The 23,084-nt window shown below is 40.0% G+C and overlaps 1 protein-coding gene across 4 annotated transcripts in view; it reads right to left on the bottom strand.

Moving 5' to 3' along the window:
- nedd4.L (NEDD4 E3 ubiquitin protein ligase L homeolog) overlaps positions 1-23,084 on the bottom strand; it is a 70,603-nt gene that overhangs the window by 31,945 nt on the left and 15,574 nt on the right. For 3 of the 4 annotated variants that reach the window (XM_041586770.1, XM_041586771.1, XM_041586772.1), the window contains exon 1: positions 17,460-20,708. The exons of the other annotated variant lie outside the window; for it this stretch is intronic. In XM_041586770.1, coding sequence (XP_041442704.1) covers positions 17,460-19,004 — 1,545 coding nt within the window. In that variant the 5' untranslated portion in view covers positions 19,005-20,708. Of the gene's footprint in view, positions 1-17,459; positions 20,709-23,084 lie in introns of those variants that run through there. 4 annotated transcript variants of the gene reach the window in all.

The raw sequence follows: 23,084 nt of genomic DNA, 5'->3' as shown, positions 1-23,084 counted from the left end.
TCTGAAAACAACTGAAAAAAGTGTTTGGAAGGTGAACAACCCCTTTTAGAGAATATCTGCTTAAGCCAAACTTTATCCAGAGACACCTTTTCTGTTCAAATAGATATTGTTTACTTACACATCTCTGAATGATGCTAGTTTCATTTGAAGTTTTGGAAAGAAAAACACTTCACGCCTGTACCTGTTAACTGAAGCCTTAAACAAAGTACCATTCTATGAGTTTCTTTGCTAAGCCATTCTATGCAAAGGCATGCTTTCACCCTTGTGCTTATACACAGTGCACCTGAAACTAGAGAGCATTATAAATGTGGAAATTTGCCATACAAACGACACAGGAGTGATCAGATTGTGTCTTTTTGTGTCTTTCAGCTGGTTGACAGTCTCACAGGGAAAATTAATTTAATATGCAAGGTATATATATATATATATATATATATATATATATATATATATATATATATATATATATAAAGTTTACCAGCTCAACAGCCTAATAAATAATAAATACAAATAATCTGGGTGGGGATGAAAAAATAAATAAAGGCATGGACTGCTGCTGCGGCTTATAATAACAATACTCACTCAATAGACCTTTTTAGCTACTTTACCGACCAGATGAAAAGCTGCATTCTAGACGTAGGTAGAATAAATGGCTTCTCAGAAGTTAGTAAAGGAGTGATTATTTTAATCAGCGTGGAATGTTTCTTCTCTGCTTACTCTAAAAATAAATCTGGCTCTCACAATTCTACCCAACACATGACTTTCAAACAAAACAAAAAAAACCTGCCATACTAGATTTGCACAAACTACATAAATGAACAGCATGTTAATTCTTAAAAGAATAATAATATTAAGCAATTTTGCTAAGTAGATCTGACATATTTGGTACAAACAAAAATCCTATATGATTGTGATACGGGTTGTTACTTTTTCTACAAAAAAATACTAGTCTTGCTATATTTTTATCTTGTTTCCCCTATTACTAACTTTCGCATCAAACGTTATTTTTTCAGGTCATGCCAGTAAAATACCAGTCAGATGGCAACCCTAGTTGACACGGGAGATAGCTATAAGCAGTTAGCAGAAAAACACAGCAGTGAAAAAAATAAAAATACACAGAAAATGTGATGTCAGCACTTTGCTCCTTCTAAATTTCCTTTAACAGCTGGTCAAGGCATGTACTAATATGCCCTCTCACACTATTCCAAGGCATGGCAACATGCAGACACTGTAGCGACCTGGTCACTCCTCCAATGATAAATCACCCTATAAAATGCCAATGAAACCGTTACAGGTAAAGTCCTTCTGTAAAATATATTATATCAATGAAAACATTTAACTGGCTTGTCTTACGTGATCGTATTTGTAATCAATGACAGACTGATTTATGGTGGTTTACAAGAAATGTACAAAGTAGGGCTCATTCGCTAACATTAGAGTTTACTACATTAGAAAATGAAAGCAAAGATCTGATTGGTTGCTATGGAAAACTGCACTGATACAATTTAGCACCTATATTAATAAATCAGCCACAGAGGGCACAATTTACAATTGACGTTTATAACATTATATCATTTGGTGAATGCTTTAGAGAAATAATCAGAGATGAGCGAATCTGTCCAGTTTCGCTTTGGCAAAAAATTTGTGAAACCGCAAAAAAATAGCGAAATGTATTTAAGTCAATGGGCGTTTTTACGCGCACAAAAGATTTTCTTGCTCCAAATGCAATGGGCGGATTTTTCTTATGGCGACTTTTTTTGTCCTAATGCATTAAAGTCAACAGGTGTTTTTTATTATGGCGGACTTTTGTCATAATGCATTAAAACTATTGGACATTATTTATTTTTTTTAAAGGTTTTTTTTTTTGTCCAAACGCATTAAAGTCAATGGGCTTTTTTTCTTAAGGGTGTTTTTTGTCTGCAAATTTTTCCGCTGCAAATTTTTGCCACAGTTTTGACGCAAATCCATGGCTGGCAAATAAATTGCCTCATCATTAGAAACAATCTAAACAGGACAAGAAGTAAATAAAATGTCACATGAATTAGCTTAGTGAATCTCACACACTTTGCATTTAATGTAAACCTTTTTCTCACTTGTGTTGCCTGACCGGCTGCATTTATTATGCAACAGAGAATTGCAGTTGCTGAGTCAAGCTGCAGTTTATAAAGCAAGGGCCTAGACTGACAAGAGATGCTCCCTATTAACTCATGCCATCAATGTGAGACCCACACTATAACCATAACACTCCCTTTCAATGATTGAACATTTTTGTGAAAATTCTAGTCCAGCAGCCTGCTAGAAAATGAATTATTCATAAACTCCCCTTATCATGCAGATATGAAAAGTACAGGTATAGGATGCGTTATTCTGAAACCCATTAACCAGGAAGTTCCGAATTACAGGAAGACCATCTCCTAAATTAAGCAAATACTTTTAATTTTCAGACTTTAATGGGTGGTTCACCTTTAAGTTAACTTTTAGTATGATATTATGGCCATAGTATCATGGTCATTACTAAGCAACTTTTCAATTGGTCTTCACGGTTTATTTTTTATAGCTTTGGTATTATTTGCCTTCTTCTAACTCATTTCAGCTTTTAAATGGGGGTCACTGACCCTATCTAAAAACAGATGCTCTGTAAGGATACACATTTGTTATTATTAGTACTTTTTTGACTCCTCTTTCTATTCAGACACTGTACTATGCATATTCTAATGTTGTATTCAAAACAATGCATGGTTGCTAGGGTAATTTGGACCCTAGCAACCAGATTGCTGAAACTGCAAGCTGGAGAGATACTGAATAAAAATCTAAATAGCTAAAAAAAAAAACAAAAAAAAACCCCCACAAATGATAAAGAAATGAAAACCAATTGCAAATTGCCACAGAATATCACTCTCTACATCATAAAAAAAGGGGTTTGAAGGCTGAGAATGGAAAGCAGTTTGCACAGTGCCAAAATACTGAGGATTGCACCAATTTTACTAAATTTGGCAATATAAGTTATAAGTTTGAACACAGTTATGTGGTTTTTATGTGTTATTACAGTTTTGTTAATGAAGGTGAATTGCCCTTTAAGATGCAAATCATTTTCCCCCAAGAGACCTGCTCATCTTATATTGGTATAAAAGTATCTGAGCATCTATTCTGGGCTCTCTGTCAAAAGCCAATTAAGTTAGAAACTTTGTATCTTTTTCTGGATGCTCAGTGCAGGAGATCAAAGAAAGTCGGGACATTTCAGTAACAAACCTAGGACTGCGGGTTGAGCTGTCAAAAACGGGACTTTCCCGCTCAAAACGGCAATTGCTTGGAAACAGATCCACACATACCCAATTGAATGCAGTCGAGAAATATGCCCCTTTTATTATGCCACCAGTAATTCGCTCAAAACGGGACAGTTGGGAGGTATGGTGTATGGAATTTGGGCACCTGTAATTGTCAGATCTCTGCTACTCATAACTCTAACAAGAGCTAAAAATGGCAATATAAACATTTCCTGGTCACCCTGAACCCTAAAGTAAGCATGGGAGCAGATAACAGGGGCTGAGGAACAGTCAATACTCTGGAGTCTTGTTACTCTTTCAAGCGCCATCATTCATTTTACAGTCAGACTCAAATGAAAGGTTCTGGGATTTTATGGGTGCTCAACTACTAGGTAGTACTCAGAAACAGTGAAGTCCATGATGAATGTTTTTGCATGAATACCTCCCAGCCTAGGGTAAGTCTCTCTATACCAAACTTCAAAAGAAGTAGTCAGCAGAATATAAGATGTGCACACTTCATGTTAGATATATTACAAAAGCAAAAAAAAAAAAAGTTGAGCTATGTCTCTGTCACGATCGCCGCCCGGAGCAGGTCCAGGAGCTCCGGGCGGCGCGTCCTTCCCTGCCGGCGTCGCTCCCAAAATGGCGGCGCCCATGGCCGCCACGTGGCTAGCGGCGCCGGCGCGATGACGTCAGCGCGTCGACGTCGGCGCAAGGACGCCGATGACGTCAGAATGGCGCCAAATTCAAATATAAAAGCCTTACCAAGACGCCAGAATGGCGCCCAAGTATAGGATTCATTCCTGTGAAGTTTCCTGTCTGCTTTGCTGAAAACTTATCTTGTTCCTGTTTGTTGCTGACCTCTTGCCTGGACTTTTGGACTTTGCTGATATTCTGCCTGCCTTTGAACCCTTGCCTGGACTTTGGTTATTCTCCTGATTTACCCCTTGTTGGACACCGCGACCTTGACATTATACTTGGGCCATGGATCCCACTGAGGAAGCTCAGCCAGATTTCGGCAGGGCCTTTCGAGGTCTGCATACCCGCATGGAGGCGTACGAAGCTCGGCAAAATTACGTTGGACGCACGCTGGAGGCGATCTTGGAAAAGCTATCCATACTTATGCCGACTACTCAAACGCCGACAACGCCCACGCTAGCTGCTGCCGATATGGCTACACAATCCTCCACTTCTGGTCCGCGAATTCCTGCACCGCCTCTCTACAGTGGCGACCCCCAAGCCTCTCGTGGTTTTGTGAACCAGTGCCAGATTCGGTTCGCCCTGCAACCGGCGGAATTTAACTCTGAACGAGCAAAGGTTGGTTTCGTCATCACTCGTCTGGCGGGGAAAGCGCTCGAATGGACATCTCCGCACTGGGAGAAGGAGTCTCCCTTAATTGACGATTCCAAAGCCTTCCTTCATGAATTCCGGATGGTGTTCGATGCTCCCGGTCGGGTGGCGACCGCTGCTTCTCGTCTGTTCCAGATCTGCCAAGGAAATCACAGTGTCGCGGAATATGCCATTGAATTCCGTACCCTCGCTGCAGAGACTTGCTGGAACAATGATGCCTATCATGCTGCCTTCTACAATGGTCTCTCTATCCGCCTCAAGGATGACCTGGTCTCCCGTGAATTACCCACGCAGGTTGAAGACCTCATTGCTTTGTCTGTCAAGGTGGACACTCGTCAGAGAGAACATCAAGCTGATAGGGACAGAGTCAAGAAATTTCAACCCATGTTGGCTCCTCGCTTTCAAAGACCTCTATTACCTCCTACCTCCCAGCAGCCTTCTGTTATTCCTCCGGAGGAACCTATGCAAGTCGGAAGAGCTCGTCTCTCTGAACAGGAGAAACTCCGGAGACGTACGGCTGGACTTTGTCTCTACTGTGGGGGTCAATCTCAATCCCCTCTTCAAGGTAACCTTGCAAAGACTCATGTAGGGGGTGTTACTCCCAAGTCACAAGAGAACTCTCATAGGTTTCTTCTGCCTTTACAGATCCGTCTGTCCTCTAAGACCATTGTTGGCTCTGCTTTTATTGACTCTGGAGCTGCCGGCAATTTCATGGACGCTCTCTTTGCCAAGCATATGAATGTTCCCCTGTTTCCATTGACTCCTCCACTTCGTGTAACCGCCATTGATGATCGACCCCTTGAATCCGAGTTTATCTCTATGACGACTGGGGAATTGCCTGTACAGGTTGGGACTTTACACAAAGAATAGTTATCGTTCCTGATTATTTCCTGTCCTTCTGTTCCAGTCGTCTTGGGGCTTCCTTGGTTACGCCTGCACAACCCTATTATTGATTGGTCCTCGGGGCAGGTTTCCCGTTGGAGTCCTTACTGTCAACAGCACTGCCTTCCTGCTGAACCCATCCAGAGGGTGAATATTTCTTTGTCAGATTTGAAGACGCTTCCCTCCTTCTACAAGGAGTTCACTGATGTCTTCTGTAAAAAGTCTGCAGAATTTCTCCCTCCTCATCGTCTCTACGATTGTCCAGTTGATCTCCTGCCTGGAACCATGCCTCCTAGAGGTCGCACTTATCCTCTCTCCCCAGCAGAGACCTCTGCCATGAAAGAATATATTCAAGAAAATCTACAGCGGGGGTTTATTTGCCCTTCCACTTCTCCTGCAGGGGCTGGATTCTTCTTCGTGGAGAAGAAGGATGGAGGCCTAAGTCCTTGTATTGACTACCGGGTCTAAACAAAATCACCGTCAAGAACCGGTATCCCTTGCCTCTGATCGCAGAACTTTTCGACCAACTGAAGGGGGCTAAAATCTTCTCTAAGTTGGATCTCCGTGGGGCGTACAACCTTATCCGCATCCGGGAAGGTGACGAATGGAAGACAGCATTCAACACTCGTGATGGGCACTATGAGTACCTCGTAATGCCCTTTGGTCTCTGCAATGCCCCCGCTGTCTTTCAGGAATTCGTGAACGACATTTTCCGGGATCTCTTGGGAAAGTTTGTGGTCGTATACCTTGACGACATCCTGATTTTCTCCAAGGACCTTGCAAGCCATCGCTCCCAGGTGAAGGAAGTACTCTCTCGTTTGAGGAAGAACTCTCTCTTTGCCAAGCTGGAGAAATGTGTCTTTGAAGTGTCCAAGATTCCTTTTCTGGGCTATATCATCTCCCCAGAGGGTTTCGAGATGGATCCTGTTAAAGTGTCCGCAATCCAGGAGTGGCCCCTTCCGCTGAGCACCAAGGCGATCCAGAGATTCATTGGTTTTGCCAATTACTACTGGCAATTCATTAAGGGATTCTCTTCTTGTATAGCTCCTATCCTGGCTCTCATCCGAAAAGGGGGTAAACCCAGCTCTTGGCCCCCATCTTCTATTGAAGCCTTTCAATCCCTGAAGGATGCCTTCACTTCGCTTCGGTTCTCCGCCATCCTGATCCGGGGTTACCTTTCTTCATTGAGGTGGATGCTTCTGAAGTTGGAGTTGGAGCTATCTTGTCCCAAAGACATCCCTCTGATGGAAAGCTGCACCCATGTGCATATTTCCCTAAGAAGTTCTCGCCTGCTGAACATAACTATGATGTAGGAAATCGAGAACTTCTGGCTGTCAAGCTTGCCTTAGAAGAGTGGTGTCACCTCCTTGAAGGTTCTTTGATTCCAGTCACGATTTACACCGATCATAAGAATCTCGAATTCATTCAGTCTCTCAAGAGGCTGAATCCCAGACAGGCAAGGTGGTCTCTCTTCTTTTCTCGATTCAACTTTATCTTGACTTATCGCCCTGACTCCAAGAATCGGAAGGCCGATGCTCTGTCGCAAAGTTTCTCTCCGGTGGATCATTCTCCTGAAAGACAAGAGCCAATTATTCCTCCTGTCAAGATCGTCGCTTCATTGTACCCTCAGTTTGCTGATCAAATCCTGGCTGGTCAATCTTCTGCCCCTCCTGATACCCCCATCGGAATGGCTTTTGTACCTCCTGAGCTTCGTCTGCCTATCCTGCAACAGACTCATAGTTCCAAACAAGCGGGACATCCTGGTCCTGTTAAAACTCTTGAAATTTTACGGCGTCTAGTCTGGTGGCCGACAATCCGTAAAGATGTCAAAGACTTTGTTTCTGCCTGTACTGTTTGTGCCACTTCCAAGTCCAGCCTATCGCCCCAGTGGGTTACTACAGCCGTTGCCTGTCCCCTCTCGTCCTTGGACGCATTTGGCAATGGACTTCATTGTTGAACTTCCTCCCTCCAGTGGGAACACCGTGATTTGGGTTGTCATTGACCGCTTCAGCAAGATGGCCCACTTCATCCCTCTACGGAAGCATCCATCTGCAGTGGAGTTGTCACAGTTGTTCATCCAGTTCATTTTCCGCCTGCATGGCTTCCCGGTCGAGATTGTTTCTGACAGAGGGTCCCAATTCACGGCAAAGTTCTGGCGTTCCCTGTGCAAAGATCTGGGTATTAATCTTCAGTTCTCCTCAGCTTATCATCCCCAGACAAATGGAGCGGCTGAGCGAGTGAACCAAGCCTTGGAACAGTTCTTGAGGAACCACGTTTCCCTTTGTCAAGATGATTGGTCTGATCTCCTCCCGTGGGCGGAATTTGCTCATAACAATGCCTGCCACACTTCCACTGGAAGGTCCCCATTTATGTCGGTGTATGGTCAACATCCTCAAGCCTTCCCACAAGACTTTGTGTTGTCTGATGTTCCGGCCGCTGATGACCATGCAGCCCACATGTCTGCTATTTGGGCTGCAACCAAGTCAAACCTGGAGAAGAGCGCTCTGGTTCATAAGACGTTTGCAGATCGTAGATGTAGACCCTCTCCTCCCTACAAGGTCGGTGATAAAGTCTGGTTGTCTTCCAGGAACATTCGGTTGAAGGTACCATCTCCTAAGTTGGGTCCGAGGTTCGTAGGTCCATTCTCCATCTCGGAGGTGATCAATCCTGGGGCTGTCAGACTTCAGCTTCCCCCTGAGATGCGAATTCCCAACGTGTTTCATGTCTCCTTAGTGAAACCCGCTACCTCCAACCGCTTTTCCGTTGTCCAGCCTCCCCCTCCTACTATCTCTGTGGATGGTCAACAAGAATATGAGGTGGAGAAGATCCTTGACTCCAGAATCTCCAGGGGCTCTCTTCAGTACCTCATCAAGTGGAAAGGCTTTGGCCCTGAAGAATGCTCCTGGGAAGGACGCTCTGATGCCCATGCTCCTCGTCTGGTGAGGGAGTTCCACTCCAAATTTCCCCAGAAGCCAAGTCCTGGTGGTCCGGAGGCCCCCCGTGAGGGGGGGGGTACTGTCACGATCGCCGCCCGGAGCAGGTCCAGGAGCTCCGGGCGGCGCGTCCTTCCCTGCCGGCGTCGCTCCCAAAATGGCGGCGCCCATGGCCGCCACGTGGGTAGCGGCGCTGGCGCGATAACGTCAGCGCGTCGGCGCAAGGACGCCGATGACGTCAGAATGGCGCCAAATTCAAATATAAAAGCCTTACCAAGACGCCAGAATGGCGCCCAAGTATAGGATTCATTCCTGTGAAGTTTCCTGGGTTTCCTGTCTGCTTTGCTGAAAACTTATCTTGTTCCTGTTTGTTGCTGACCTCTTGCCTGGACTTTTGGACTTTGCTGATATCCTGCCTGCCTTTGAACCTTTGCCTGGACTTTGGTTATTCTCCTGATTTACCCCTTGTTGGACACCGCGACCTTGACTCCCTTGTGGGCTTCCTCCTTGATCCTGACAACCTCCCTGGTGGGAGCATCCCGGCTCCCTGACAGTCTCCAGCCACAATGCTTCAGCAGTCTTAACTACAAACTACACAATTGTCAGATGACAACAATTTTGGCAATAAAGACTTTTTAAGAAGATAAAATCGGATGGCGTTGTCAATCTTTGTACTAAACGTCACAAACATTTTCATGACTCTACTTACCATTTGTTATAATATCTAAGCATACCAATTTCCTCATTCCTTTTTCAGAGTAAAAATGGTAATGTTATTGCATTATAACGATGTCAGAAGCAATATGTTGTTGCTTGTTTCCGAATTCAATTCCAGATTTCCCCATAGACTTCTATTCATTTTTCATTAGATAAACCATATTTTTTTTTCCTGGAACTAAATCTGGCCCAGGTATTCAATCTCCTAAATCAGGGGTTGATGGCAACATGCCCCAGTGTATTGAATAATCACTTCCAAACTCACCCCACTTTTAAGCTGTTACATTTCTATGGCTGCAGTGTACCATTCCATTAACAATCATAACTCTCAAATCCAAAAAAGTAGTTTTAAACTTTGGAATGTGTGTACAGTATGTTATCTTACTTCAGTTAAATGACTGATAAATTAAAAAAGTAAATTCTTGAACCCTTCCTTAAACATTAAGGGGGTTATTTCTGGCTGATTTTTACACAAAAAAAATGAGTTTTGATTGTATTTCTCAGTCAAAACTCAAATCTCAGGTTAAAATTTGAATCTTCAGGCAAATTTTTTTTGAGATTTATTATACCCGAAGTTAGAAATAGCTTGAGTCCAAAAATACTCCAACTAAAACCTTTTGAGGTCATGTAAAAGTCAATGACAGAGGTCCCTTGAACCATTTGAAGATGTTTGTAGCTTTCAGGATTTTTTGTGGGTTTTGCTGGAAAACTGGATTAATTAATAAGCCCGAATTCATTGATTCGAGTTTTTCCATAAATCAGAAAACATTCGAGTTGTGAGTTTATTCAAGGTATAAAAAAACAAACAAGGGAAAGTTGTGCTCACCACTAATTAGGCGGGGATGCAATGAGGTTGTGACCACAAAATACATATAGACAAATACAAGAGGTCCTCTGCACTCAACCCATTATCAATATATTTAAAACTGAGACATTTTGTGCATACAGCTACAAAAAAATTCCTTACCCTTTAAACAAAACAGCGATTGTTTATCCATATATTGCAATATATTTAAGATGGCCAACTACGTCAAAGTCATCCCATATCTGGCCAGTCCTACACTCAAATTGCATCTGATTAAAAAAAAACTCAAATCTCTTAAACTGGACCTTTGATAAATAATCAAATAAAGGTATACTGTATCTCACCCTTTTCGATTGTAGGTGGATTTTCCTGCAGGGGTATCCTGTGTCCACACCCCAAAATGCCACATTCAAGTATAATTGTAAGAAGCAGGACAAATCCCAAGCAGTAGCTGTGACTGCAAAGTGCTTTTATTGGGGAAACCGTGTCACAATTTTCCCCAATAAAAGCACTTTGCAGTCACAGCTACTGCTTGGGATTTGTCCTGCTTCTTACAATCATACTTTGATAAATAATCCCCTTTAGAGTAAATTATGCACATACAAGAGGACCACAAATTAGTGATGTGCGGGCCAGCCAAAAGCCCAGGGGATCCATGGTTTGTGTGGTTTAGACCAGCAAATAAACAACCTTTGGATGTCATGGTGGGTGGGGGGCAGAGTTTGGCCCATGCCTGCCTGCAACATCATTATGCCCAACTTTTGCCTCCAGCTGTCTGTATTATGTACTTGGTCCTGCTTTGCCTGCCCACTTAGGTGACGTCAGGGATGGGCAGTTGGGCAAGGGTATATAATTATATATGGCTTGTCAGGTCAGGTTGGGTGTGGGCGAACTTTTTGTTGACCCAGATATCCTCCTTTTCCTCTTCAATACAAGCACATAAACATGTGAAAGCAATACTAAAAAGGAATAAGCATTAAACATTTTTTAAAAAAACATTTCATATTGGAACGTCAACTTCCCTATTGGTAAGCAGGGTGTAAGAGACAACAGTGGATGGGAACTACTCTAGAAATAGATGGATTCTCTAGTAATCAGCCTTTGCCCCATAATGTAAACATTTTTTTTAAAGCTTTACTTACGATGTTTTTGAAAAATTATGTAACATCAATTTAAGATGTTTTTTTGGCACACATAGCAACAATTTTCTTAACAGTTTCTCTTTAAGAACCAGCAAAAACAAACCTGCAACAATCTGACAGTTAAGCAATATCTTTATTATACGAGAAAGGTGTCAGCACAACATGTCTCAGCGTTTTTGCCATCTGTGTGAGGAGGAGTAGCTCCTTCAGAGAGAAGGGCATGTTCTATGCTGTATCAGATTATATCCAGCACATAATCTTACAAACTTTTCCCTGCCAATGTTTTTGCAGTAGGCCATTTGCCATTCTCTGGCTCTGTGACATAAAGGGATAATATAATCCAAAGAAAAGTGCTCAGTATAAAACAATGGTAATGCCAAGCACAGTTACCAAATTAAAAATTACATTAATTTAGAATTTCCAGGTATGTAACTGCCTCTAATACCTTCCTGTAGAAATTACAGTACTTCTAGGCCAGGATGTGTTAGGCCACATCCCAGGGGCAATTAAATCAACTTTTTACTTTATACTGTGTTGATTCTAATGGTGCACAAAGGAAATGAAATGAATATATTTTAATGTACTCTGTTGCTTGCTGTCGGCATTTATTTTTTATTCACAAGTGAAGCTTCCGTCAGTGATTTCCACCTAATTAAAACACCAGCAATTGCTTTAGACAAATAAAAAATAGCTGCAAGCAGAGGAGGTTGCTTTGAAGGCTGATTAACCTTTGAGAATATAAGAATTTTCATTATTATCTTATCCATCAAATGAAAATTTCCTTCTGTCACTGTCCTCAAGAAGTCTTATTCCATTTCTCTTCTAGCTTGTCATTCAAACCAAAACAGAGAGAGTCAATGCATCTAATAGCTAGAAAGTAGTTTATGTGCTGAAGAGAATATGAGTGAAAGGACCTGACTAGGCTGCACAGATCCTTGACTCTAACCTCAAATAAACTTATATAGGATAAATATCAGTGCCTAACCTCAGTAATGCTCAATATTCCTTTTGATTACAATGCAAAGCTGGAGTCAATACACGCTGTTGTGTCTTGTTCTTCCTCTATTCCACTCAGTGAATGGTTGCCTAATATTCATATTCACCTAAAGATTTAAAACAAAAGAACCAAACCTCCACCCAATCACTAAACCATTTTGGCTGATGTGTATTTCTGGTGCCTGTTGTTGGCTGGATTTTACCTCTGGCTCTTAAACTTTTTGGCTACCTTACCTTTTCACTAAGCAAAGAAAACAGTCTGCTGGCTGTTTTTTTTTTCACTAGAGTGGCCCCACCTGTTTCTTTGTTTGTTTATCACCGTCACATAGTATATGGTGCAGCTCATTGCCTTATGATGTCATCCACTAATTGACCCTTCCAGGCAGTTTTTGGAGTTTTGGAGTTTTGGAGTTTTTGTGCCCTAGGCAAATTGAACACAGGGGATCATTAATTTCCCCCCCCCCCATCCTTTTTAACTTTACATATACCTCTTTTTCTTTCCTTATCTTTTCCTTATCAGCATCTCTACATCCTATCCAATCTTATGTCGGTGAAATCATACCCTCTATGCCGAAAAGTCATAAAAGTTCTAAACTGGATTTTTTTTTTTATATTTTAAAGCGGGATTGCCTTTAAAAGTCCTAACTATTAAAGATTTTTGTGTTAACATTTTTTTCCAACCATTTGAGAGGCATGCAACATTTGTTTTATAGTGGGCTCATGTCTAGGGCAATAGAGGATCTCTTTTGTCTTTATTTTGCTTCCTTTGGCATTTGTAATAGTAAGTGGCCACTTCAAGCATTTGCACCAACATCTCTGATAAACACATCTATATGACCTATATGTACCTGCCCTATTCAAATTGACCTAAGTGTAAGAGTACGAAGGAAGTTTCGGTAAATGAACGCGAACGAAAGTTCACTATGAAATGCTCACGCTGACGAATTGACACTAGCGAAACTTCACCAGTGTTCGGCTGCTTAGACGCAACTTCGCATTTTAGTGAATTAGCATAGTGGTAACAAATTTGCATCTGATGAAGTGGCGATAGTGTGGCGGATCGTTTGCTTACGAACATTCACCCTTTAGTGAGACTACAGTTTCAAACATCTTTCATCATAATCGAGAGATGTTGAGAGATGTAGCTCCACAACATTTCAAACCTTTCCTTTCTCTCCATGACTGATTTTACTATTTCCTCCTCTCGCCATGTGTCATTTTTCTTCACTCTATTCTCATTTGCTTTCCCCTTTCTGTTTCACGTTTTTGGAACCGCACTGTAAGACCTGGTAGCATCCCAGCACCTTCTGAATCAAAATAAGTGGTTACAGTCAGAAAGTATGATAAGCATGGCTTTTTTGAGTGTTTCCTAGCTTAGGCACCCTCACCTGACATGTCTTTGAAACACTAAGACATGTGGGTAAGCTTAAGTAAAATAAACCAAGAAATGTGCATGCTACTTCCCTAACCTATTTGCAAAAAATAATAAATCTGTTAGTTGCAGGTTCCAAGTTCCAAGTCAAGAACAGGCACCAAAAATACAGAACAGGCTGCCTATTACAAAGTCATCCTGGCAAGAAGTAGAGCTTGATTTCCACATCACGCACCCAAGTAAACAAAGGTTCTACAGAATTCTATCCTGTAGTCCTGTGTTTCTGACTGGTGAGCTCCCCTTACCCACTTGAATCTATAGAACAGGGTTCCTATTCCAAATCCTGCATTCTAAGCTTGTTTCAAGAAATGTGCGGAAATGCTCTGTGCTGGCATCAGTATGCGTCAAATGATTGTCAAGGCAAGCAAATTAATATGAGTTCAACATAAATCAAATAACTTGTAATTGTGAAAAATGCTACATATATATACACACACACACACACACGATGCACTGAGAAGGAGCGCCAGAATAGATTATCTCCCCCTCCCTGCAGTGACTCTGCAGATTCCAAAGGCGGAGAGGGGGTATAAAATAGAAACCACGCACCATGTGCACTGTTAAATAAAAACACAAAAAAACTACAGCTTTTCTTAAATCATAAGGAAAGCACTATACATTTAACATGTTAATATTGCTCCACTGCGCTTCATGAAAAGCAAGCTGGGAACATGAATACAGCATATATTTGCTAACACATCTGTTGCAAAAGGTAAACAGGAAAAATATGTTTAACGAAAATGTTTACTACAGTGGGTGGTTCTGCATTTGCAAGATGTTACCATCTGAAATATATGCACACTGGCTGACTAATACTTTGTGCACAACAGCAACAAAGTAAAGCAATACTACAATTTGTTAAGGGGAAACTTTACAGAAATTCATTCTTTATGTACACACCAATAAACAGTAAGACAGACCCATAAAAGAGAAAAATGCTCAGACTCAAAAACAATCTGAACTTACTACGAAGTCAATAACAGGTTCAGGTCTTTGAAAATGAGGCGAGTAATGCAGTATATAGTTGCCCTGATGGAAAAACGATTAAATACATAGGACGTCAGTTAGTTCTGACAGAAAGCATGCTCTATAGGTTAACAGACAGCAACTTAGAATAAAATTCACCTGTCTCAGTCTGAAGTGAGCAAATTGCATATAAATAAGCGTCAATTAGGGATTAACCTACATTAAACAAATATACTTGAATGGAATTTTATTACAAGTTGAACTGTAATTTTTTTTCACATTTTATGAAACTAATCAGCATAAACAAAAAAAGTTACAGTCTAATTATTTTCCGACTTTACTAGTACTTACCCGACAAAAAAAAAATTCTGTCCTACTGCGCACATGTATGTCCAAAGTGAGTTTATCTCTGGATAATTTATTTACATTTTCAGTATTTGCCAATGGTGAAAAATGTTCTACTTCCTTTTCATATAGACAGGTTTTGGTGCATTATTATTATTTTTCTTTAAAATTAATGAAACATTATTAATGATTTTAACATTTGTAAATTAAATTACAACTAAATGCAATAATTTTTTATCCCTTCCTTTTCTTAGTATCTGTTTCCTGAAACAATGTAACAGTAATCATTTCCCTTGCAGGTCTGTCAAAGGGGTTGTTCACCTTTCAATTAACTTTTAATATGATGCAGAGAGTGATGTTCTGGGTCAATTTGCAATTGGTTTTCATATTTTTTTTTTTATTTGTGGTTTTTTATTTGTGCTTTTTATTCAGTTTGATATTCAATCTAGTTGCTATGGTCCAATTTACCCCAGCAACCATACACTGATTTAATTAAGAGAATGGAATATGAGAGAATCTTTATAGAAAAATGAGTAAAACAATAGGAATAATAAGTTTGTAGCCTTACAGGGCATTTGTTATTTAGATGGGGTCAACGACCCCCTTTGAAAGAGTCAGAAGAAGAAAGCAAATAATTTAAGAACTAAAAAAAAATTAAGACTAACTGAAAAGTTGCTTAGAATTGGCAATTCTATTGCATAATAAAATGTAACTTAAAGGTGAACCACCCCTTTAATTAGCTGGCTTCTGCTACATAGTTTCATGAGTCAAAAGCAGGATTTTTATGTGACGCTTATGGGACGGATTTGGAATTTGCTTCCTATCAGTCACAACAGCATTAGTTGTTCCAATTCTTCCCATATTGGTTCAGTTGGGTAGAGGTCAAGGCTCTGTGCATCTCAGCACACCACTAAATCAACTTGTTGCCCTACAAATGCTTTGATAATAATCATTGCAATGATAATAATAAATGTGGTGAAGGGGTGGCCCTTGTTCTTTGCAGAGTGATCCACCAGTTCAGAGTTCAATTTCAGCTGGGGCACTATCTACAAGGAGTCTGTATCTTTTCCCTGTGTTAGTTCCCTGTGGGTTATTTATCAAAGGTCGAATTTTAGAGATCTGTGAGCTTTTTTAGACCTCAAATGAACTCGATTGAACTCACAACTCGAATAGTTTCAAATTTAATAAAAAAAACTTGAATGTAAAAAACACAATTCAGTGAATTTGAGTGGAGGAACTTGAAAACTCGAATCACTTGAATAGATCGAGTTTTTGAGTGAAACCCACAGAAAAAAAATCAAACATTATGAAGGCTATTAACATCTTCAATGGTACAACGGACCTCTGCCATTGACTCCTACATTACCGCGACAGGTTTTGGCTGGTTTATTTCCAGATTCAATCTATCTCCAGGTTCGTGGTATATTAAATCTTGAAAAATTCGATTTTGACCAAAAAATACCCTCGGAAACTTGAATTTTTGTGTTAAAAACAACTCGAACTTTGATTTGATAAAACAATATTTCATAGAATCCCTTTACATGCAGGCAATAGTTACATGAGACAAAGTTGCAACGTTAAATATTGAAATATTTCACAATGAGATCGCTTGGGGAAGATTTTAGAAAGCAGCCCTTAACAAGCTGTTGATTATCAAGGAAAGAAACTTGATCCTAAGCAAGTACGTACAAAACCTTCAGTGCCTACAGACCCTGAGCAAAGCTCTGATTTAATTTCATGACTGCTGTGTACAGATAGCTGGCATTACTTAAAGCTACTCTAATATCAACTTGTTAAATTTGAACCCACACTCAGCATATCAGTATACACACCCAGACTAACTGGAGTCAAGAGAAATATTTTGGGAGCTGTTTATTTTTAACTGGTGTACAATGCTGCACTATAGCTGGGCTGAATGCATTCACAATTTAGAACTAGCACAGAACTGCACAGTTAGAAAAGTAAACTTACAAAAAAGGTCATTCAAATTCAAATGCCATTGGTCTAAAAAAGGCTTGTGTTATACATTATGGGACAGATTTATTAAGGGTCAAATTGAAAATTCGATTTTTAACATTTTTTTATGGTCAAAACTGTCAAATTCTACTAGGGAATTATCCAAACTCAAGTCAAGATTTTTTAAAAATTCTAATTAGATTTTCGAGATTTGCTGAATTACTGTATAAATCCAATTTGATTCGAGTTTTCGGGTCGGTAAAATTAGTCCGAGTTTTATATATTCAGTTTTATTATTAAATAAACCCCCAGTCAAATTTCAAATATATTCAAATTTAAGGGAGTTTAAAACAACTCACATGAATTCAAAATTCGACCCTTGATAAATGTACCTCTATATGTAACTGCTGAGCATTTACAGTGAAACAGTTTAGAAGTTTAGTTGAGTGGAACTGGATCTTTAAAAGAAAAAAGCATCCTGAACTTGTTTCCTTCCCCCAAAAATTACATTTAGCTTCCAAAAAGTCCTTTCTGGAGCAGGGGATGAAATAAAACAATAAAAATGTGTGCTATATAATTTTTTTTTTAAAAAAAGGATAACAAGTAAAAAAGTAACAGCAAAAACATTAATTTTTATAAGGCAGACTAATTTAATTTGCTAAAGAAACTTACCTTGAGTAATTTCACAGAAGGCTTACCAGGCAGTTCTATTGTGGGGCTTCTTAAGTATTGTTTTTTATAGCTACTAATCCTGCTTTCATATCCAGGTGCAAATTGTATATGCAAATAAGAGGACCCTGATTTAGGATATTTACATTTAAGGCTGGATGCAGAGGACCGTTTTTGTGGAGGCCCTTCAGACACACTTCTTTGAAAAACATGACTTAATTGGCATTTGTGAATATTTTTGTATCCCTGCTCTGAGCTTCTCCCCATCTGGCATTCCACAGTTTTATTGGAGGGAGAATATGCGGATGTGCTGCGCAACAGTCGACAATGCTGTGCATCTGAGTTCAGCTGAGGTTTATCCTCGTGCAGTTTGCTGTGTTCAGCAACAGAATTGTAAATATTTGGCACTGGAATCTGTCGAGAATCACTGGAATCAGATACAGAAGAAGGTCCATCTTTTCTAACTTTCTCTAGACTCTGTGAAACCAGTCCATCATCTCTGTCATTCAAGTAAAGTGGCTTAATATCTCTAACCTCACCAACATTGCAGGTATTTTTGGAAAGCCGAACCCCATTGACTGCTGTTGAAAGGGACCCCTTGGAAGCTGCTTGCTCCTCTTTTTGTGTAAAATCATTAGAAGAAAGCATAAGCTGATAAGAGGTTTGATAGGAGCTCCTGCTTGTTGGAGGGACTAGACTAGTTGGAGATGTTGGTGGAGTGTCAGAAGGACTTCTGGGGAAAATAACTAATGAAGAGCAGCGTCTTAATGGAATTTTTGTTTTCTTCCTTGCAGGAAGTTTTACCTTCTCTTTTTCTGTGTGATCCAGGTGGTCAAAATGGAAGTTGCACTTGTTTATAGGCAAAGGCTCTTCCAATTTACTTCTGAAAAACTCACTAGTTTCTTCTGGGTTCATGAATAAGACATTATCATTGGGTAATGCATTTAAGTAAGTGCTGTCACTTAAAGAATAAGTACAGCTACTACAGTCACTTAATATACTGTTAGCACATGAGCCAGCATCACTTGCAGTACTTGCACAGGAACCATAGTCACTGCTGTTGCTACTATAAGATCCGTTGTCACTTGCAGAAATGCTAAATAAACTGCCAGCTGAGGTACCAGTACTGATGCAGTTGTCATTAACAGCTGGTTGACCATTATAATTCCTGCTCATAGTAAAACTAGAATTAATTCCATCCTTGTAAGCACCGACTACGCAAATATCTTCCATAGCAGGCGCAGTGTTGCCAGATTGATGACATCTGCTATTCCTGCTTGGCTGCAAAGAAATCTGCACTGACGAACTTTTTTTGCATGCTGGAGAAACAGAATGACCTTGATGTAGAGGAATAATTTCTGAAGAAGAAGACTTCTGTATGGTTTGCCTCGGAGACAGCCTCATTTGGATCACACTGGGTGCAGTAGTTGGAGAGAGTCCTTTAAAGCACATATGAATATTACTATCCAAGCCATGTCCAGAGCTTTCTGATAAGGGGTCAGTGTTGCTTCTCCGAGTTGCAAAGTGAAGTCTTAACCGTCGAGCCATTTGTTGTTTCTGAACATATTATGGGTTTTAATACAGAGTGCTGTCTTTCTCCAAATGTAAACCAAAAGCAGCAGTAGAGCATTTAAAATAGATGGTAGAAAACACGCTGAATGTGTCCCAGTCAACAAGAGGCAGTGTAAGCAAGAGGGTACAGCAAAGCACGTCATAAAACAAACATTTTCCTGGGATCCTAGCTCTGCACCGTCTTGGATAGCTTCTATTTCAACTGCATTCACTTTCCAAGCAGTTGATTTCCAGCGACCTTTAAGCTCAGCTTTACTGCAGCATACTGGTTGAAACACTGCCAAGCGTGTTTCAGTTCTACTTTCCCATATTTGCATGAATGAGTCCTGCCCAAGATCAACAGACCTCTTGCATTACAAACCTAACATCTTTTTCTTGCTGTACCTGATCAGGCTTAACACTTTCCCTATTTGAATCGGTATGTCTAAGTGTTCCTAAGCAATTCACAGCCTCTAATATTTTTACCCATAGATATAAAGTTACAGGAAGTTTCAAGGAATGACGGTCCACATAATCAAATATCAGCATTGGGATTTCATTTCTAAAGCCCGTCCACACATGTAAACTGCTATATCATCTGCAGGAAATGAGTGCTTATTATATTTTTCATTTATTAAAGAAAATACTTTTATTATTATGGTGGCATTTTCAGCTTCAATTTGTCTTCAAATTAATATATTCACTTAAAGCTGGGAATTGCTTTTTTTTTTTTTTTTTTTTAATTTTTAGAACACAACAAATAAATGGACTGTGCCTAAACTAATAAACGTATATGTACAGTAGCTAGTTTAATTTAAACAGCATAACAATTTAGAACACAAGTGTGTCCGTGTATCTGAAAACATTAATTATAAGTGACAACAGGAAATGGTACATGCCATTTAAATAATCGTACATAATGCAAAATACTTTAAAAAATGTCAATGCGGTGAGTATTAAAAACAAATATGTTTAAATATCAGAATGTGGGTTTTAGAAGCAAACGGTCACTCACAACTATCTTGTGGCGGCACCTAGTGGTTGAACTAAAACTATCTTTGTTGGAGAATGTTGGATAAAAAATAATAGTAAATGTCTGGATAGGAATTCCTTAAATCGAAATAAGGCCTAGTTAATTAAAACAACGTCATTGGATAAATACTTTTTGTAGAAAAAGGCCATTTTAAACACATAAAATCTGGTTTTATCTCAGTCTTTGAAAGAGGAAATGAATGTAGTAGAGAATAAATTTGCCTGGTGGAATGATTCCAGATCTTGCTGTAGTTTCCACAAGGTACCCTACAGACCCATAGGGTTTGGCTTGAAGTACATCTGGAGCATGCCAGAACACCTGTGAAAGATGCCTGTGAAAACAACCCCATAGAACCCCATAGACTGGAGTTTGAAAGCTCACAATGTAATTATATATAATCTATGTGTTAGTGATGTGTGGGTCAGGAAAAACTCATCCCACAACTGACCCCAACCCGCACAACCTCAAGCTGCACCTGACCCTAACCCACAAAATGTTGCCATTGAAGGACCTGCACCCAACCTGTAGCTGCATCTTCCCGCTCTGTACGCTACTTCTGTGCATGCATCTACTGCTCTCACATAGAAAGGGGGCAAATTTACTGAAGGGCGAAGTGACTAACGCTGGTGAAAATTCGCCAGCGTTACGTCATTTCAGAACTTCGCGATTTACTAACGGTCGCTGCAAATTCACTAAGATGCAGATATTACTGAACGTTACCTCTTGCGCCAGACTTGCCTTCGCCACCTTAGACCAGGCGAAGTTCAATAGAGTAGATAGGAGTTCCTCAAAAAAAAAGTTGAAAACGCTAGCGTCTTTTCTTTTTTCAGGGTGATAGGCTGCAAAAGATCGTACATTTTTTTTGGGGTTATCCGGCTTCCCCCCTACATTTCCTAACATATGGCACATAAACTATACACTGGGCTCATGTGTAGGGCTGTTTTCTTTTATTAATGTTTCCTGGGCTAGTGTAGTGTAATGTATTTGCCGCAACATATACATCCATTGAACTTTAACTTCCCGCTGTATGCAAATGAGGCAACACTAGCGCAACTTCACTTTGCTTGCCTCAGTAACGCTAGCGCAACTTCGCCAGCGTTTGGCATCCTGGACGCAACTTCGGATTTTAGTGAATTTGCGTTTCACGGCGAATCTACGCCTTTGAATTTGCGTTGTCCTGGCGAATCTACGCCTGGCGAAGTGTTGCGATGGGAGTGAAGCCCTCGCTGGCGAATTTTCGAAGATTAGTAAATTTGCCCCATGGTTGGGCCTTGGTAAAGTATATGTTTCCTCTTGTCTTTTTTTTTATAGCTATGCTGTGATTTTTTTATGTGGCGATACACAGCATAGGACAAAGGGATTACCTGCAGATGTGTGAATGGGAAAGAAATTATTTCTTTCTATAGAAAATCAGATAATACAGGGATAAATATGTAATATTTGCAGCTAAACACTGCTTGGTATTCCTAATTTCTTCATTATCATAGGCAGAGTGCCACAGTGCTGAGTCCATTACAGCTGCTATTTCTGCTTTTTTTTTCCCTTTGAGCACCGATATACATATTGATGTCACAGCACGTAAACCACTGGGTCTGGGGTTAGTACGTCTGCCAGGAAACACTGCAGGGCATCATATTTAACAAAGGCATATTTCTAAAGCAATGTTTGATGTTGTAAAGGGATAGTAATCTTTAACCTCATCATTCCACTAATGTGATCATAAGATTTTAATTCAAACAAACCAATGTTTATGCCAGATTTCTAAGGAAATATATACATCTGTTTTCCCTTTATTTTTTAAATATTCATAGATATATACAAAACATGCAGACATACATACACACAACTATATGTTGCCCTGTATATTTTGTTTCTCTTTCAGTTGTTTTTTTAATGAGGTACTCCACCAAAGAAAAGTTATTTTCTTTTTTCAAGAATAATAGTGAATTTAATTTTTAGCAATTAGTGGGACTGTTAAGTAGCTGCAATACATGAAAAATCCTTTTAAAAAAAAAGTTCATGGAAAATGTCTTGTTTCCAAAGTTTAAGGGCCCAATGATCTTGCTGTGGCGCCCCATAACTAGTCAGTAATAGTTCATATAAATAGCGTAACTGATATGCTAAGTTAGTTAATTTTGGGGCAATGGAATTTATTTAGTTTTTTCATTCATTGGGGGTCTGTGGAGTTTGACCTAAGTTAAACCCTACGCATCTACCTGCCCCTGTCACACTGCTTTGCCCTGTTATTGGTTGATACATGAGTTACCTAAGTAACCCATCAGTCTATGGGACACAAAGATCTTACTGTGGGGCCCAATAACTAGTTATTCTACTGCTGAAAAGTTAATATAGGATACATTCATATAATTCAGTAAGTAATTAAAGGAATTCTGTCACAGGAATGCATCCGTTAATAGTGCTACTCCAGCAGAATCCTGCACTGAAATATGTTTTTCAAAAGAGCAGACAGATTGTTTTATAATTAATTTTGAAATCTGACATTAGGCTAGACATGCTTTTAGTTTGCCAGCTTCCTGACACCTGCATTGCTAAAAATGCTCCCTGCTAGTGGTAGATATGAAATTGGTGGTCAGTGGAGTTTGCCCCTGCTGCACCTGTTAAAATGGACCTGTCACTCAGACACAAAAATCTGTATAATAAAAATCCTTTTCAAATTGAACATGAAATCCAATTTTTATTTTTTATAAAAGCATTCATAGCTGTTGTAAGCTCATTGAAAAATCTCAGCTGTCAATCAAATGTGGTCTGCCACTCCTCTTGGGTAGGGCAAACAATTACTTTCACTTTCCATTCAGCACTTCCTAGATGTCACTGCTCTCCACACATTCCCCTGTTCTCTTCACAGTTTAATTGTGTAACCAGGGCATGGGGATGGACACTTAGGGCCCCCCATTCTTGTGCACAAACAAGATTTTGAGATGATGCAAGGCTTGCCTTCATAACAGTGTCCACAAAATGGCTCCTGTCTGCTTGCAATAATTATGAATTCCCAGACTGAAGGAAACAAGATTCAAATAATTTAT

This window comes from Xenopus laevis, chromosome 3L (genome assembly GCF_017654675.1).
Source record: "Xenopus laevis strain J_2021 chromosome 3L, Xenopus_laevis_v10.1, whole genome shotgun sequence".
Taxonomy (NCBI): Eukaryota; Metazoa; Chordata; class Amphibia; order Anura; family Pipidae; genus Xenopus; species Xenopus laevis.
Note: the sequence above shows the minus strand (reverse complement) of the source record. Positions and strands in the feature narration are given on the sequence as shown.